The following is an 18,307-nucleotide window of genomic DNA, read 5'->3' as shown; positions in this document are numbered from 1 at the left end:
GAGATAGGCACAGGCAGGAAAAAGGCAGAGTGTGCTACGTCCCTTAGGGTTTAGTTTGGCCTGCAGGTGCATGCCACCCACTTGCACGGGGCACACTCACGTTGCAGTAGATGCGCTTCTGTACCCCAAAGCGCAGCACTAGCACATCAAAGGCTTGGTTCAGGACACCCATCACCATGGCTTCAGACTCCAGGGGGCCACTCTCCTGTAGGAACAATGTTCTAGTCATGGCACCCTCCCAGGGAGGGCCTGCACTGGTGCTCCATACAGGCTCCTGGTGAGTGTATGCATACCTAGGAAGAGGGGTGGGGTGGGGATGGGGCAGGGACCAGGATGGACACTCACCTTCACTAGAACTGCGAAGAAGAGGCCGATGCTGAGTTCCTGCACGCGCTTGGAAGCCATGCGGCGGTCATTGCAGTGGTCAGCTTGCTTTTGAAGGGTATCAGGCTCCACATCTGGCTGCTCACTGTAGCCTGGGGAGAGGGTGATCCGGGTTGCTAGTGAGGGGGCTGAGGAAGGTTGTGTGCTGAGGCAAGGGCTCTGGGGCCAACTATGGTCCCAGGCCTTCGTAAGTCCCACTGCAGCTCCCAGTGTGGGCGTGGGTGGACAGTGTTCAAACTTAGGCTTCTCTGACCCTTGGAACGTCTATGATCACAGTAATGTGGTCTCTGATCATTTACTCTGAGAGTGGGTAACTCTTGACTGGCAAAGCCCTTCCCAGGCCAGAGTCACGTCCCTTACCCAGAGCAGCAGCCAGGAGGCGGTGCACTATGACGTCAGCGAAGCGGCGGATGGGAGAGGTGAAGTGTGTGTAGAGGGGAACGTTGAGAGCATAGTGCCGGAACTGCGCCTGGTCCTGCAGCATCCCAGAGCAGAAGTACAGTGCCATCTGGAGGGAGAGTGGGACTGAGCCTGAGGGTCTGCTGGGTGCTGAGACCCGAGCCTGGCCTGTGGCAGGGTTGGTACAGACCTCCTGTATAAGCTGTGGGCAGCTGATCAAAGCCAGTCAGGCTCTTGGGGTCAGGGTCAGTCTCCTGAGGGATCTCAGCGGCTGCCATGGAGGACAGTGGTGCTCAGACTCCTTTCCCTCCCAGGATACATGTTAGCTGTGCCCAGGGCTGAGGTTAGTGCTTGGGATAGCCCGGAGAGCTATGTCTCTGCTGGGTATGGCGTGTTAGGGCCTCAGGATGCTAGGTGGCCTCTAGCCCTGTGGGACTGGCTGCCAGGGCAGTTGTACAAGTGGTCCTCCTCCCTAAGGCCATAGCTCTGAGCCCTGCCAGGAATGATGCAGAGGGGTTGCCTGGGGACCGATCCTCCTTAGGATGGGTCTGGGCTTCCATCCTGGGTCAGGATGACTGCAGACAGGAAAACACATGGCCATGTTGGCCCAGGGTTGTGAACTGTTTTCTGGAGACACAGCTAAAGCTGAGGACACCACGTGTCCCTGGCCAGCACGGGAAGGTGCCAGCCGCCATGGGGGTGCATAAGGCGCTCCTCAGCCTTTGCTGAGCCAACCCCACCCCCTCTGGTCCTGATCTCTGCCCGGCTGACGGTCACACTTGCCCACTGCTTCCACAGCACTCCAGCATATGTCAGCCACGGAGGCAATTTGTTAGCCTCCCAGCCTACATCTGTTTACTTCTGACCAACTGCCCAAAGTGACACACAGGTCTAAGACATGAGCAAAAAGCCACTGGGCTGCTTTCAGCTCAGTACAACCTAGACAAAGTCTGGCCTTAGCCCGGCTACAGCCCTTGGAATCAGCAGCTGCTGCCTGGAAGGATGTTCACTCCCCTGAAAGCTCCAGAGTGCCTGGCCAAATAGACAGCCTGCTCTGTTTACTCCATATACATACCCTGGAATTCAGGGTACAACCCCTGCTGGACCTTGAGTTATGTCTGGGGCAAGCTGCTAGAGAAAATGGGCACACTCTTCACAGCAAGTCATGTTTATCTTTGTTCTCAGTAGTGGCTCAGTTCCTCAGAAAGGCTGGGGTGAAGGAGAAGGGGTCCAGGCTCCTTCTTGGTCACTGTATCTATCTCTAGGCAGGGCAACAATAATGGCTTCTCTGCAGCAGCCAGAGATCCTTGGGGCAGCTCTGGTGTCCTGTCTCAGCAGCTCTCTTGGGAACCAGGCCTGACTCCTCTCACTTTTGTCCTCGCTGCTGCTCTGCCCCTGGCCTGTCCCGTCACCGGGTCACTCCTTGCCATTGCAATCCTGGGTGGCAGAAGCATCCCACAGGCTTCTGGTGAGCACAGCAAGGTGCTCAGCTCCTCTGCTGTGGGTACTGCCTGGGGTAGGGGTGAGGCACAGACACTGGAGATTGGGAGCATGGAACAGGCAGCCAGGCCCCCACGGGCTCTGATGGCTCCATCCTAGTAGAGCCAAGAGTTATCAGGAAATAAATCAGCTGTGGCTGGCTGAGGCCACCTGACTCTCATGAACAGATTGAATCTGCCGAGAGTGACTGACCCTTGAAAAATGGCCTGCCACTGCCCTGGCAGGTGCTAGGGCCCACAGCTGACCCCATTAGTACCCGTAACTCCCGTCGACCTGCCAATCTCCTGAGATGGTTCCCATCCCCAGGAACTGCAGTATAGCCTGGAGGGCTGTGACAGGATGCTAGGAGCCAGCCCATCTGTCTACCTCACAGCTGTCACCTGCCTGGGGACATGGGTCCGAGCTCGTGGCAGACTGATTCTCCTGGCTAGACTCTGCAGCTGCAGTAAAGGTGAGGCCTTTTCTCTTGCCTGGGGTCTCTAGCAGCCATAGGCCAGAGCATCCCTTGAGGGCTGGCGTGCGCGCACGCACACACACACACACACACATGCACGCACACACACACAGACACACACACGCACACACACACACACACACATGCACGCACGCGCACACACAGACACACGCGCGCATACACACACACACACACACACACACACACACACACACACACACACACACACGCGCACACACACACACACACACACACAATTCTTCTGGAGCCCAGGGCCTGCCTATCCAGGCATGACTGCTGCGTCCCTCGCCTGATAGTGTTCCTCAGCTCCTCTCTGTCCCGCAAGCCCCAGAGCAGAGCCAGCCAGTGGTGGGATGGGCGCACGGTGCTTGCCAGTCAGTTACCGGTACTCCTGGGACCAAGGACAGGTGTGGCCTCTCCTTACCTGCATGGGCCGGGAGTACATGTTGGTGAGCACCTCTTTCCGGGCCAGAGAGTACTTGTCATCTCCAAATGTTTTGGTCAGGCTTTTCTAGAAGTAAACCCCAGAAACCTGTATAAGATATGGTCGGGCTTGGGAAGAGGATGAGGCTTCACCTGCTAACCACCCTATCCTGAGTTTGGGGAGGGTAGAGAGGGGTTCCCAGGCTATGGGCCCAGCCTTGGGTTGATGACTACCCACGGGGCACAAAAGCAGCGGTTCCCTAGCCAGTGGCACACAATGGGCCTGAGATCTCCAAGCTTAGCAGGCAGGCCAACTCTCTTGACTAGAGGAATCCTCTGCCCCCCCCCCCCAATCTTGGAGCATAGGTGTGAGGTCTCCTTTTTGTGGGATGAGTCGCAACACTGCTTCTGCAAACCCCTAAAGCTTAGCGCCAAGAAGGGTGCACTTGAAGCGACTTCCTCTAAGAAAAATTCCTTGTTTCCAGTCAGCCCAGCTCAGCAAGGACTAATCCAGTCCTTGCTAAAGGACAGGCCATTGGCTACACTGTGAGCAGCCTCCCTTGGTCCGGACCAGATAATAGAGCTTTCCCTAGCTGGAGCCATCCTCCCCACTGTGGGGAGACCTGGATGAAGAGGGGGGACTACACAGGACACAGCAGGCACCCCCCCGCCCCCGACTTCCAGGATTCTCCAAGCTCTTTTCTCCAAGTGGGGCTTCATCACCCGCCCACAAAGCACTTACATTGAGGGCCCCTGCGGAGCTGACATCCATGGGGAGCCCCATCTGGTCACAGAACTCCACCAGGTCACTGAGCATCTTTGTCTGTGGCGGTGGGTGCCGGCGCAGCAGGGCCTGCTCCGGGAAGGTGCGGAAGATCTTGTGGGCCACGGCCATGTTGGCCAGGAGCATGAACTCCTCTACAAGCCTGTGGGGGAGGGGGAGTAAGTAGAGGGACCCTGGAGGCAGGTGACACTGCCTCTGTCCTAAGATCTCTGCTCAGCTGGTTCTCCTACACCTTAGTTCTCAGTGTAAGAACTTCTTGTGACGCTGACCAAACTTGTTCCTTCTAGCTCTTTCTCTTTCATCTCCATACTCAGGTCCTCCCAGAGTCAGCCTGTCAATAATGATTTTGTCTTTTGGTCTGTGAATGTGTGTGTGGTCTCCTTGCTAAATGATAGTACTCCTGGGGAACAGTGACAAAAGATGTCTCATTTCCCACCGAAGGGAGGATGCTCTCAGGTCATACCTAGTCCAGAGGTGGTGCATAGTAAAGATCTCTAGTGGAAAGAGCGGCTGGGCTTCCTCTAGGACTCACTTGTAAGAAAAGCTATCATTCTAATTTTCCTTTACTTCAGTGTAATTAGAAATACTGTAAGTACATGTGGATAAGGATCAAAATAGGCAGATGAAAACATGTCAAGGCCCTATTGGGGAGAAGCAGGGACTGGTGGAAGATGGAGGAAGTGTGCCAAGACCAGGAAACCGGGCAAAGCAGGAGTTAGCATCAGCCAGCCGTGAGGTCAGTCACCTGTGTTCCAATCCTGGGCAGGGCACACACTGTTCTCCCCTGACCTCAGGGCTCGGGTAAGTGGACTGAACATGAGGCCTTTCAGGAAGGGAGTGTGCGTCCTACTGTAGTTAGGATGTTCTGTGTAGAGAAAGCTTGCTCCCTGGAGAGGCAAGGGCCATTAGAGACCTTGTTCAGCTTAGAGGAGAGTCCCCAAGGCTGCATGTCAAGGCTGTGCTTCTCCCACAGAGGGAACTCCATGGGTTTGGCAGTGTCTGAGGAGGCCTGGGATAAACTTCTCTATTAGAAGCTGAGTAGTGTTGCTTGGTCAGACCTGTTATCTAAACAAGCTCTTAGAAGGAAAGTCGGACATAGAATGGAAGAACCGCTCCCATGCCCTGACTGGACCTGCTATGAAGAATCTTTCCTCTGCTCTGCCAAGGCGCAAGGGCTAGCTAAATACCTCAGCAGTGTAGTCCCCACCAGGTGGGGCCTAGGCATGCCTGGCTCCTGTTTTGGGTACCTGGGCATACCTCTGTCATGGGGACCTTAGTTAACTCTTTCATTATGCAGCAGACCCAGCTCAAGAAGAGAAGCCTTTGTATTGCCCAGTAGTTTGTAGCCAGAGTGTTCTAGGCAGTCACCCGGCTTCCCAGTACCCAATCTGTCCTTATGCTTATTAGTGCTTGTTGATCACCATCCCTGACCACCAAGGCTCTGAGACACAGTTTGAACACTGGTTCTACCACACTCTTGTTGTGGGACTCCAGTGAATTACAGACCTCTCCCAATCTTCCTTCCCAAAGTAAGACCGTGTAATATCTGATCACAGGCAGGGCTGGTGCAAAGGCAGACAGAGGGAACGTGTGTTCTGGGTCGGATAAAGGCAGGAATATCAATTGCCCAAGACACAGTGGTGCTTTCATTTCTTCCTATCCACCACACAAATGGCTAATACGTTAATTAATGATAATTCCTTTCCCTGTCTCAGCCTCCAGAGTGTTGGGATGCTCAGGCTGTTACTCAACTGCTCCCATGTTAGTGAATGCATCTGCTCATCAGGCATTGCTGTGGGGGCCAGCATGTGTCCAGACCTTTTCTCTTCATGCAGTCCCAGAATCCTGTGGACCAGAGCACACAGTCTGTTCCTTGTAACCTCAGGGCTGAGCCATGATTGCAGTTTATAAGTGAAGCCGGCAGGTGGCAGTAGGGCCCCACACCAGGGCTGTGAGGACATGGCAGGCAGGCAGGCAGGATCAGTAGAGGGCTGGACTAGTGGCTCAGATGGGGACCCTCCCTGCCCCGACCTAGAGGTCAGAGGATATCCTGGGATGAGCCTGACTCCTGCTTTGCTACTCATGAGCTCATATAGGGACAAGGACAAAAACACAGAGAAGGATGGGGTGAAAGAGGGACCACTATGGGAAACAGGCACTAACAGACTCCAGACAAGCTGCTTCCCCAGTGACCATAACCCACTACTTATCTTCCCTGGACATCTGCTAAATACCATAGGCTACCCAAGGCCTTGAAAAAAGAAGTGCATGGTTAACCCTGATCACAGTCTGCTGTGGCTCTGGACACACAGGCTGCCCTTGGTACCTGTGGATTCCATTTCCGTTAGCAGCCCTCGTCCATCTGTCCATCTTTTCTCTGTCCACCCATCTGTCCTTCCTTTACTCTCTCCCTCCGAGTTAAGACATCAGCCTATGAACCCTCCACAACAGTTTAGCAAGATCAGAGCATAAACCTAAACAGGGCTACCGAACAGGAAGATGGCACAGAGGTAAGTTCCCATTCTCACCACTGTTCCAGGGTGGCTATGGGAACCATTTCCCCATACCTTGCCCTTAAAAATCCGTCCACACCTGCAGGTGAAAGGGGAAGGGGCAAACCTGTGCACACCACAAAGGGCTTGGCAGATGCTCGGCCCCGGAGCCCCATCACTCCCAGGAGCCCCAGGAGCGGTAAGATGGTCCCCAGTGGAATTTTAGAACTGTCAGGCTTAGATATGGCTAAACCACCAGCAACCAGAGCTCCACTGAGCTCAAGACTCCCTGCGGGCCAGTCACCCCATGGAGGGATGCGCAGAGACCCTTGACTGCTGCACCTGTCTACCCTGGGCAATTCTCACTGTGACCAGCAGAGGGCCCCCAGAATCTTCTGTCCCAGGTCCTGGGACTTGGCAAGATCCGCTTAGAACCCAAGAACTTCTGGGCAAGAACAGCCCCAGAGTTCACATATTGTGGCTCTGTAGCCCAATGTCGGGGGTTCCTGGAGTCCCAGTGACTGTTTCTTTCTTAGCCAAACCCTCTGGGCCGAGGGATCTGTGCAAACGGGTGCGATGATAGCCTCTGACCAGAGAGCTCATCAATTTGACGTATTCTCTCCTGGGGGGAAGGGGTGATGCCGCATACTTGAGCTCTCAGCTGATACCCTGCGCTATCCCAGGGCAGATGAACCAGGCTGGAGTACGTGAGGGCATGGGACTGGGAAAGTGGCTGAGGGCTGTCTGGGTTGCCATGGCTTAGACTCTCCTTCTGGTCTGAGCACCTGCCTTCAGTCTTAGGACACCTCCTCCCCCAGTGACAGCATCACATAGGCATGAGATCACTCAGCCCCGCTGGGGATGGGGAGCTGGGGCCCAGCAACCGCCTGACAACTGCTCTAAATAAGGGCTCAGGAATGGCTGCCAGCCAGGATCACCTTCCAGAACAGCAAGCCAAGCCCTCAGAGATGGGGCCTCTGCCCCAGGCCTGGCATCTGCTGAGCATCTGGAGCCCTGAGCCACTAGGGCCCCACAACTCTGGAGGTCTTGAGTGGGATTGTGCTGTGACAGAAAGGACAGAAAGCTGTGAGTCAGGACATCAGGGTGAAAGCTCACCCACCTCATTCACAGCATCCCCTACCTGCTGTCAAGGCTCACAAGGCCTGGTGAGAGACAGGGCAGGTTTGCAGCTTCTCACCTCAGGGAATAACTAACTGAGGCAGGGTTCCATCTCATAGCAAGCAACAAACAACCTACATATAAGTACACACCACAGATGCACATTCCGTATCATAGAAAAGGCAACTTCACCCAGACCTGTACCCACACCACTTAAAGAGAAAGGTCAGATATTTCTTATTACATGCGTCTTCACCTTCAGAAGTGCGTGTGCTCAGCACAACTTACGAGAGACAGCACCCCACCACCTGAGGACCTGAACTAGGATATGTTGGTTTGTTTGCATCCTAAAAGTACTTATTATTTAAGGTTTACTTATAAAAGTTTGCTTGTTTTGAGATAGGGTCTTCTCTATGTAGCCCAGGCTGGCTTGAAATTTGTGGTCCTCCTGCCTCAGCTTCCCGAAGACTGGGATTATCAGTGTGAATCACCATGTCTGACAGAGATCAGAGAATGGTTAGGTGAGAAGCAGGCCTCTGAGGAAGGATGCAGTGTATGAAGTCCCTGGCCTTAAATAAGTGCTGCGCAGACTATGGTGTGTGTACCCTGCCCTGGACCTTGATCCTCTTGTCTAGGCAACTGCTCTGTTAAAAGCTTCTTTTTCCTACAGCCACAGGGTATGTAAGACTCCGCCAAGGGTTCCATTCTAGGATTTGGGGTAGATTTCCAGAAGCTTCCCTGGCTCTTCCACCACAGTGTCATCACCTCTGTCCTGGCTTTCGTCTCCTGCCACTTTGTTCCTTCACACCACATTGCATCACTCTTCTCCCCACTCCAGCCCCCTCTGGCCCTCCTCGTGCTCTGAGGCCCTTTTGGTTCCTCCGTGCCCAGAGCCCAGAGTCCAGGTGTGTTAGGCCACTCCCATCTCTTTTCTTTAGTTATCACTCAGTCTCGAGGATGGTGGGAGGAACTCTCTCCTAGCATCCTGGGGTCCCCATCATAGCACCTGGCCTTCAGGACTGTGATGGCCCCGGGGTCCTAGGTTATATCTCGTGGCGCATGCTCCAGTCCCAGTGTGGACATTTGACAATGGCACAGAGTGAAGGACTCCCAGGGCAAACCCCATCCGGCTCCCGCTCAGGAGGCCGGACGACCAGGTCCCTATTATCAGTGCCCTTTCTGCTTAGTCCCCGGGGACGCCCTGATAGCCAGGCATGCTGATAACCTGAAGCCACCAAGTCTCCCCATCTTCCCACTACACCACTACCTGAACTACTGAATGTAAATGTAACTGTCTTATTAAATAAGAAACACAGAGCCAAATGCAGAGTTAAAAGCCCAAGAGGTCAGAGCAGCAGCTGAGAGCTGAGACAAAAACCGCCTTCTTCCTGCCGCTGCCATCCTTCCCCTCAGCAAGAGACCTACTTCCTGTGTGTCTGTCTTTTTATTGACTTTCTGTTCTGTCTTCTCATTGGTTGTAAACCCAACCACATGACCTCCTCATCACTGTCTGTCTATACAGACCTCCAGGTCTTCTATAGTTGGTATTGAGATTAAAATGTGTGTCTCTATGCTGGTGCCAGATGTAGCAGGAATCTTAAAAGTTCTTATTAATAAAATCAAACTTGAGGCCAGTTATTGGGGTGAACGCTGGAAGATCAGAGAAGCAGAACAAGCCACGGCTACCTCACCTCACCAGTTCCTCAGCTCATTCTGTTTCCTCAGACTGGAAGCCTCTGAGTCCTCATCCAGAATGAATCTCAGATGAACTGCTACTCAAAAGCCTAAAAGCTTAACCAGCCAAATGCTTCTAGTTTCTGGTCCTCACGCCTTATAAACCTTTCTGCTTTTTGCCTCACTCCCTGGGATTAAAGGCTCACTTTCTGGGATTAAAGGCGTGAGTCACCATGCTTGGCTGAATCCTTGAACACACAGAGATCCAGGTAGATCTCTGCTTCTGGAATGCTAGGATTAAAGGCGTGTGCTACCACTGCCTAACTTTTATGTTTAATATTGTGGCTGTTCTGTCTCTGACCCCAGACAAGTTTATTAGAGTGCACAATATTTTGGGGAACACAATTCCACTCTCCTATATACAGTGGCAGCTATTTACAACAGCAATGGCTGGTGTGCCTCAGCCTTCGGAGCTAGAAGTCTCTTTGTTGGATTTCTTCCTCACCTTTTCTAGCTGTGGCCTCACTCTACCCTGGGTACCACTCTTCCTCTGGCCCGAGGATAATCTTCTCTTTCTGGGTGGGAGGGAAGTCTTCTGCTCCAACTCCCTATACCCCCAAGCAGCAGGCTGTGCTCCTGGGGCCAGCTGCCTGCCTCGGTGGCAGTCAGAATGCCTCCATCCTTCCCCAAGATGCTCCCACAGGGAGGTATGCTCACAAGCAGGATTAATTCCACGGAATGTCAAGGAACCAAGAATGAAACATAAAAAGCTCCAGGTGGAAAATAAGGGATTGAGGGGAGAGGCCTGGACCCCACCTGGCAGCTGGAAGGCTGCTGAACAAGGAAGATGTTTTGGATAAGGATGTGGTGATGGTCTGAGGTGGGAAGAGAAGCAGTTAGGATGAAGGCTGAGGAGCTCATGGCTAGCAGACAGTGGCCAAGCAGTAATGGAGCAGCAGAGGGATTGAGTGAGCCCGGTGAACACGGTGTGTGCGCTGGCCCTCAGGACCCCAGAGCAGAGGGCAGGTGGTAGAATGAAGCAGGGCTGTAGATGAGCTGCAGCAGGCTGTCCCTGGGGAAACCCTGCAGAGGGGAAGGAAAGGGCAGCAAAGGGCCCCTGGGGACAGAAGGACAGGGTGGGGTAGGTCAAGTGTGGACAATGCTCACAGTTACGGTGAGAGTCAGGGTCGGAGGGAGCGGGGCCTCGTTACCATTCTCAGAGCAGCTGAAGGTGCTCTCTGAGGCAGGGCTCATGCTATGAGAGAGCCTGAAGGGAACCAGCCAGCAGCCCAAGAGGGAGAAGGGAAGAGTCACGTGTCTGATTCTGGAGGGAGTGAGTTCCCAAGTCAGTGCAGAGGAAGGGCCCGGGCGAGGGTCTACAGCCTCTGTCCTGACCATGTTCCCTGTAGGAACCCTAGAGGTCACAGGTCACTTCTGACACCAGCTGCAGCCGGCTCAGTCCCACAGTCAGTCAGGAACAGAGACACTAGACGCTGCATTCCCCGGGCTCCTCATCCAGCACTGTGCCAGAGGGCAGACGGGTAGCCCCAGGGCACTGTCAAGCCCACTGGACAGTGAAGAGAAGACAGTACTGGACCTGCTAGAAACAGCCACCTCACAGGGTCCAAGGACAGGAACAGGTTCCAGGACAACTGCTGTTTCTGCCCCTAGAGCTCAGTTTCTTGAGAGAGCAGCAAGAGGCTGGCACTAACCCTGGGTCTCTCCGCAGGCAGGCAGGCCGGCAGGCAGGCAGGGATGTGGTGCTGAGGGCAAGGCCTGTCCAGACCCAGCCTCCTCAGGCCTTGCCTTCCTATTCTCTACGTCTGCAGCTGGCCTCCCAGCCCCTGGCAAGGGAGGTGGGGTCTGTGAGAGGCTCTACCCCAGGTCCAATTTACCTGCTGACCCACGGGAGAACCTCACCCACCTTCACACCACACCACCTGCAAAGTGGCCTCAGTAGTGGTCTGGAGCTGGGCTGGGACTGGAGCCTACAAGGCCAGAGCTGGGGGCTGGCTGTGGCTGACACTGCAGCCATTTTCAAAGACCAAACCAATGGGAGACAGGAAGAGCTTCTCTGCCTCAGCCACCAGGGCACTTGTCAGAACTCTGTGGGAATCTCATGCTAATGGAATTAGGCCACTCACAGAGATTGTTCAATTAGTTCTTGGTGAAAACTGCTAACTTGGAAATTTGATAAGAATTGCTCCCAGCCAGTTTCAGATTCATTTCTTCTGAAAACCAAATTTTCCCCACATGGGCACATCCTCACTGTGGGCTACAGAGCCCTGGGCTCCTCGGTGGCTGGGAAGGCAGCTGCTGGGCCTCTCACAGGAGCTGTGTGCTGGAGCATGGCCTCTTCTCTACAGCTGGGCGGCCCAAAGCGGGGAGGCAGCAGTCACCCTCACAGGAGACCTGCTGCTCTCCCAGCGGCCCCAAATTGAGTGTAGTGTGGTGGAAAACTGCAAGGGAATGGGGCGTGATGGGAAGTCAGTGGTCCGATCAGCACTAAATCGAGGGCCGCTGGGGGTGGGAAACTTCAGAGATCTTTGTTGCAGCTCCCTTTGAGGCCAGGCCAGGGCGGAGCTGGTGGCTAGGGAGCTGGAAAGTGGGGGCCTGGTGTGGGATGGAGGGGGGCACCTGGAGAGAAGAGGCAGTAGCACACTGACTAGGCGCCCACCACGGCTGGACCACAGGGCCACCCCACGTCACAGCCAGAGCCTCTCGCTGACCCCTTTCCTCCTGGGCTCCCTGCAACCTGCTCAAAGTTTTGGACGTCCCCGTGAAACCACAGGGAAATGAATGGGCCTAGTTCACAGGCATGGAAAACCCCAGAGGAGCAGGCCTCTGGAGCCAGACATAACAGGTCTTGTGGGTGAACCAGAGCCAGGGTTTCTAGTGTGTGGGGCTGAATCTACTCCAGGCTTTTCTATAGGCTCCACAGGCGGGGCCCTGCTGCAGCGAGGCACGTTTGAGCTGTGTTTTTCTAGTTCAAAAGGAAGTCTCCAGAGGCTAGACATCCAAGAGCAGCCCTCCGGCCCGCCAAAGGGAGGCCCAGTGGCTGCGGTAGGGAGGGGGAGGGACTGCGCCCAGCCGGCTGACAGCACCGAAAGCCTTTGTCAGCAGAAAGCTAGCCACGGAGGCCTGCTCTTCCCAAGGCTCAGTTCTGCACACAGAGGCACGGGGCAGGCCCGCACGTGGGCGCAGCCCTAGCCCCTAAGCAGAACCAGGCGGCAGTTTGTGCCGTGTGGCCTTGCAGCAAGGGATAATTGGGCCTCGCTGGCTCCTTCGTGATGTTGACACACACTCCTTTCTCCAGTTCCACTGGAGCTGGACCCACTGGCTAGAGGAGGTGTGGCCAAGGCACACAGAAGCACACTACCTCAAGGAACCACTGCCTGCCCGCAACAGCTCTGTGGCCCTGCTCAGACTTCTAGCCAAGGCCGCGGCTCCCTCTCACGCCCAAGTAGAGGAGGCTGGCTCTGTAGACCTGCAACAAGAACAGAGCTTGGACAAGCTCAGGGGAACCAACTGGGGCACCCCTGACTGTGGAAGGGATCAACTCTGGTTCTAAAGCTCGAATTTGGGTGCTGAGATGCTCAAGGGAGAAGAGTGTTTTAAAATACAAGACTCTCTCATGTATACATGTTCACAACTACAAAAGACAGCTAGGTAGGGAATGGAGGAGCCAGGAACTCCTGGAACTCAGGCTCTTCTACTTCACTGAAAGTGTGTTTTGTGCCTGGTGGTGGTGCACACCTTTAATCCCAGCACTAGGGAGGCAGAGCCAGGCAGATCTCTGTGAGTTCGAGGCCAGCCTGGGCTACAGAGCGAGTTCCAGAACAGCCAGGGCTACACAGAAAAACCCTGTGTTTAAAAAAAATGTTTTGTTTGCCTCCAAGAAAGTGTTCTTGCCTGGGCTGTGGGGAGTGGTCCCCATTTTCCAAGGCCACCCTGGGATGATGAAGCTGCTAATGGTGGGAAGCAAAAAAGAATGTGGACAAGCTCTATGTGTGTTTTGTCATCCAGCCCAATGAATCCCTTCCCAGGAAGATATTGTAGGTCTTAATGTGCACAGAGGGAAACTGAGTCTCAGAGGCTAGAGAAGATGACAAGCTCCAGGCAGTGGCAGGGCCCAGATCTGGGGCCCCACCAAGACCTGCAGCTTCGGCTTTACAGGGTTTTGTTGGAGTCGGGGTGGGTGGCTGTGCTAAGTGGGAGGAGGTACAGAAACAGGCGATTCCTCTGCTCTGGGACGGCACATGAAATCCAATGCTTGCAGGGCGTCTGCTCCCTAAAGAACTCCAAGCCTCACTTGGACTCTCAACTTCTTTTTTGTGTGATGGATGTTACCCTTTCCTCCTGTACCAGGCAGGCCTGTGCATCAGCTTACCTAGGCAGCCCACTCCCATAACAAGGCAGAGGCAGAACACGGCTAGATTTGCATGGTGGGGCCACCCGTGCGGGTCTGGGCTGCAACATTGTTCGGTTCCATCCAGTCAAGAGGACACACTGAAGTGAGTGAGTGCCCCTTCTGAAGTACAGGCAGTCTCTGTCTGGGCAATACAAGACCAGGCCCAGAGAGGCTGTGGTCTCTAGGGAGGGCTGCTAGTGCTGGGAACAACACTCAGCTCTGCAGGGGAGCCTGGAACAGTGAACACGCTGCCTGAGCGGCCTTGGCCCCTCCCACTGTGCACACCGCACCAAGCACTGCGGCCTTGGCCCCTCCCACTGTGCACACCGCACCAAGCACTGCGGCCTTGCCCCCTCCCACTGTGCACACCGCACCAAGCACTGCGGCCTTGCCCCCTCCCACTGTGCACACCGCACCAAGCACTGCGGCCTTGGCCCCTCCCACTGTGCACACCACAGCAAGCACTGCGGCCTTGGCCCCTCCCACTGTGCACACCGCACCAAGCACTGCGGCCTTGCCCCCTCCCACTGTGCACACCGCACCAAGCACTGCGGCCTTGGCCCCTCCCACTGTGCACACCGCACCAAGCACTGCGGCCTTGCCCCCTCCCACTGTGCACACCGCACCAAGCACTGCGGCCTTGGCCCCTCCCACTGTGCACACCGCACCAAGCACTGCGGCCTTGGCCCCTCCCACTGTGCACACCGCATCAAGCTCGGCCCCGTTGCTCGCTCCCCTGGGGCTCTGGAGAAGACCCCAACAGAGGGAAGCAGCAGGCAGGCTGCATCTTGGCACGGGACAGAGCCAGGGCTGTCTCAGTTGTCAGGCCACTAGGTGAACTGCCCAGGGCCTGTCTTTGGAGGGTACAAGAGAGATGCTCCTCCTCACCTTCTCATTCTCTCTATGGCTCTGTTGACACTGAAGGCTGTATCTAAGTAAGCCACGGCTCTGTCACACATGGCGGGGGAGAACTCAGAATAAGCGTCCTAGAAACTGTTAGCCCTTCTTTTTCATTTCACCACAAGTCCAAGGCACGGCTGAGGGGCATCCGGGAGCCAGAGCTAGACACACTTAGGTTGGAGTGAGACTTCTGGTTGGAGGGCCTTTCTACATGTATCCTTGCTTCGCTCCAACCTCATCAGTCCACGGACAAGCCAGGTAAGAGCCAGCCACCCTCAGTGATGCCCTTGTGAGTGTGCTCACTCAGCTGGTCTCACAGCAGTCCTGGCTAGTGTTCTCCACTCGTCCACTTGTAATCTGGTTACTGCTCTGTCCTCCCCGCCTTCCTCTGGGCCAGGCGTGGCTACTCAGCACCATGGACTTTGCCGGCACCGATGGCCCAATGCCTTATTTCTCAGTGCCCTGAGCAGGGTGGAGGACATAGCAAGCAGACACTAAATACTTTTTAATAACAACAACAACAACAATCATTATTATCCCTGTGCCCCCCGAGCTAACGAGACCAGAAACCTGCTGCCACGGCTGGGCTCCTGGGATGTAAGACTTCCGTATACATGAGGATACCTGCTCCACAGCCTCCACAACTACCACCACCATTCTTACAGACCCTTCCTGTTCAGGCCAGCCCACAATGGGAGCCAGCTCTGTGCTGTTCAGAGCCCCAGCCCTCAGCCAGGGAGATGTAGAGATCATCACAAAGGCCCTACAGGCAGATTGTGTTACATTCCAGATAGTTCTGTCCCCACTGCCAAACGTAAAAAAAATGGCTCCTACAAAATGCCCCAGAATGCAAGAGCCTGGGAAATTCCACCATGCACCTCACAAATTAGAAGACTAATAATTATATATGTTACAACCCCAGTGTAAACCTCATTCCTTTGCTTGCCCGGCAAACTTTATCGGCACCTGCTACAGCCAAGCACTGTGCAGAGCATGGAAATAAGAAAGGCCCAGCGAGCCCATGGAGACAGGCATGTAAAGCAGTATTCAAGACAAAAACCCAAGAAAAAGACATGGTAGGAGAGAGATGCTGGGCTCAGCCGGCCTGCAAAGAGGCTGAGCAGTGTGATGACGGCATAAGACAGAGCAAACAGCACAGCTCACCCAGCTGGGGCCAGGAGGCAGGAGGAAGGAGCCAGGGGCAAGGTATGGACCCCAAGAATTCCCATCCCTCGGGGCCTAGCTCCTCCTAAAGACTCTGCCATCTTCCAAACAGTGTCACCATCAAGGGACCAAGCCTTCAACTGACGCACCTATGGGTCATTCCATTTTCACACCGTGCAGGGTGACAGAGGAATTAGGAACCAGGCTCCCCAGATTCACCCAGTGTAGGAAGGGAAGCACACATACTGCCTCTCTCAGCTGGGGCCTCACTTGAGAGGCCAGTGCCCTGTGAGCAGGTGGCAGGGCAGCCGCTTGTGCATGTGTGTCTGGTGCGGGCCAGGCACATGTCAGGGAGCCCAGAACTCCAAGGATGGGAACACATCCATTTAAAGCACTCTGAACCCAGTTCATAAAACCATGGGTCAATATTTTTAAAGTCACATAACTAATGAGCTCTGCCAGACTCAACAGACCGCATCCCAGTGGGTGATAAGACAAGTGTTAGCTCAGAGGAAACAGCTCAGGCGGAAAGAGGCATTTCTTAATCTTAAGCTGCCCTTGGACAAGAGGATTCATTGATCAGGTTACCCACAAAGGAGGTTTAGTTACCATGCTCACCCTGTTTGGGTTTAAGTAATAAGTGTTCACAGACAAGTAAAAATTCAATCAGGGCAAGTTCAGTAGGTCCCATCAGGCCAGCAAAAGCTATCTCAGATTTTGACTTCCAAGGGTTTTGTTCTCACCCTGCCCCGACTATCCTGAGGTGAAAATAACATGTGTGTAAATACATAAGGTATTGGTCCTTTATAAACAAAGCAAATAATATCTGCTAAGATTTATTTAAAGTGTGGAGGTGTAAACCTATAACACCAGCACTCAGGAGACTAAAGCAGAAGGTTTGCCACAGGCTTGAAGTGAACTTGGTCTATGTAGTGTAGCAAGTTCTAGGCAATCTGGGCTACATGGTAAGACTATCTGAATAGTAGTAGCAGTGATGGAGAAGAAGAAGGAGAAGGAGAAGGAGAAGGAGAAGGAGAAGGAGGAGAAGAAGGAGAAGGAGGAGAAGAAGTAGAAGAAGGAGAAGAAGGAGAAGAAGAAAATGAAAATGAATCTCAGGTAGTCTACTTAACTGAATCATCTCCCTCCCAGGTTATTCTAGGGAGGAGTAGATGATTCCTCAGTACTTATTGGAGCTAGCACACTGCTAAATATTTTGTAAAAATGATTAGCGGTATAGGCTGGCAATCCCTTATTTGAAATGCTGAGACCAAAAGTGCTTCAGATTTCATTTTTTAAATTTGGGAAAATTCCCTCCCTAATACAAAAATATAAAATTTGAAATGTCCTAAAATCTAAAACTTGAACCTCATGAAGAATTTGGTTTTGTATTTTCAGATCTGGAATTCTCAAGCTATATCATAAAAACTATCTACAGCAGATGAAGGAGACAAGAGTCTGTGACTTGGAAGAAGCAACAGAGGCATGCTAAGGACGAAGGACACGGGAAAGCAAGCCATGCTTGAACCAGGAGAGACGTCCACTGGGTGTCTGTTAAGCATCTCCAGTGTGCCAGCCATGCTGGAGAGACTATCCTTGTGCTGGGCAAAGGGAGCAGATTACCTGCTCATCTCCTTCCATCAGAACTTCATCCATGCTACAAACTGGCTTTTTCCTCAGCAGCCCTTGGCTGGGTCCCAAGCCCATTCCCAGCAGTAGAACCAGAATCTTGAGAGGATCCAGCAAAGCCTTTTACTGTGCACTCTCCACCTCACAGTCAAAAGCATTCACATCCCACTGAGCTGCACAAGCAGAGGCAAGAACCCGCTTCTTGCAGTCCTCAGCAGGGGACTGGTAGTCCTGAGACAAGAGGGTTATGTTAACAACTGGAGTCAAGTTTGATGACATCAGCACTGAAAACACACTGAGGAAAGTTAGAGGGAGTGAAAAGGGCATTCTGCTTCGTGAGCAGAGCAGTGATGAATGGCATTTCTTACACACACCATGGTGACCACCTGGCTAGACTGAAGGATAGAGGACACCGTTAGCTTAGAGTGGTGGGCAGCTCCACAGGCTCCAGAGAAGGAGGTGCTTCCTGATGGGATGGGAAACTGCCATGCAGTAGTTGAGTCAATTTAGCTTAGCTGGCAGATGTGGAACACAAACACACGGAGTCTCAGGGAATGAAAGGTGGTGCAGAACTAGGGGGTGAGCCTCAAACAGGCTCTGGGAATACCATGTTATGCCCTGCAGCAAACAGGCACTTGGCTGTGTGGAGCACCCAGGGCAGCCTTGGCTCTGGCCATAGCCCTTCCTCACCTGGGATGCTAATTCTAACACGTGGTCCACAAGGCCCAGTGCTCCTAGCTACCATATGCACAGTGGTGAGGGGACAACTGGCCTAACTCTCAGGGCAGAGACAAAGACGTACATGGGGCAGGGCTTCAGGAAAGTCAGGGGAAAACCTACAACCCCGTGGTCACTGACTGCAGGGCAAAGGCTGTGCAGTGCAGCGGACCCTACAGAAAGCATGTCCAGCTGGGCACAATGCTGCAGTCATGTAATCTTAGTTACTCGGAGGCCAA

The 18,307-nt window shown here is 53.8% G+C and overlaps 1 protein-coding gene across 7 annotated transcripts in view; it reads right to left on the bottom strand.

Annotated features, from left to right (window-relative positions):
- The window catches only part of Dis3l2 (DIS3 like 3'-5' exoribonuclease 2), a 322,923-nt gene that overhangs the window by 2,143 nt on the left and 302,473 nt on the right, over positions 1 to 18,307 (bottom strand). For all 7 annotated transcript variants that reach the window (XM_006984206.4, XM_016002732.3, XM_076549508.1 and 4 more), the window contains 5 exons: positions 3,924 to 4,107; positions 3,183 to 3,269; positions 745 to 892; positions 346 to 476; positions 101 to 205 (listed from right to left, as the gene is read on the bottom strand). In XM_006984206.4, coding sequence (XP_006984268.1) covers positions 101 to 205; positions 346 to 476; positions 745 to 892; positions 3,183 to 3,269; positions 3,924 to 4,107 — 655 coding nt within the window. The remainder of the gene's footprint in view (positions 1 to 100; positions 206 to 345; positions 477 to 744; positions 893 to 3,182; positions 3,270 to 3,923; positions 4,108 to 18,307) is intronic.

The sequence above is a fragment of the Peromyscus maniculatus genome, chromosome 13 (assembly GCF_049852395.1).
Source record: "Peromyscus maniculatus bairdii isolate BWxNUB_F1_BW_parent chromosome 13, HU_Pman_BW_mat_3.1, whole genome shotgun sequence".
NCBI lineage: Eukaryota > Metazoa > Chordata > Mammalia > Rodentia > Cricetidae > Peromyscus > Peromyscus maniculatus.
Note: the sequence above shows the minus strand (reverse complement) of the source record. Positions and strands in the feature narration are given on the sequence as shown.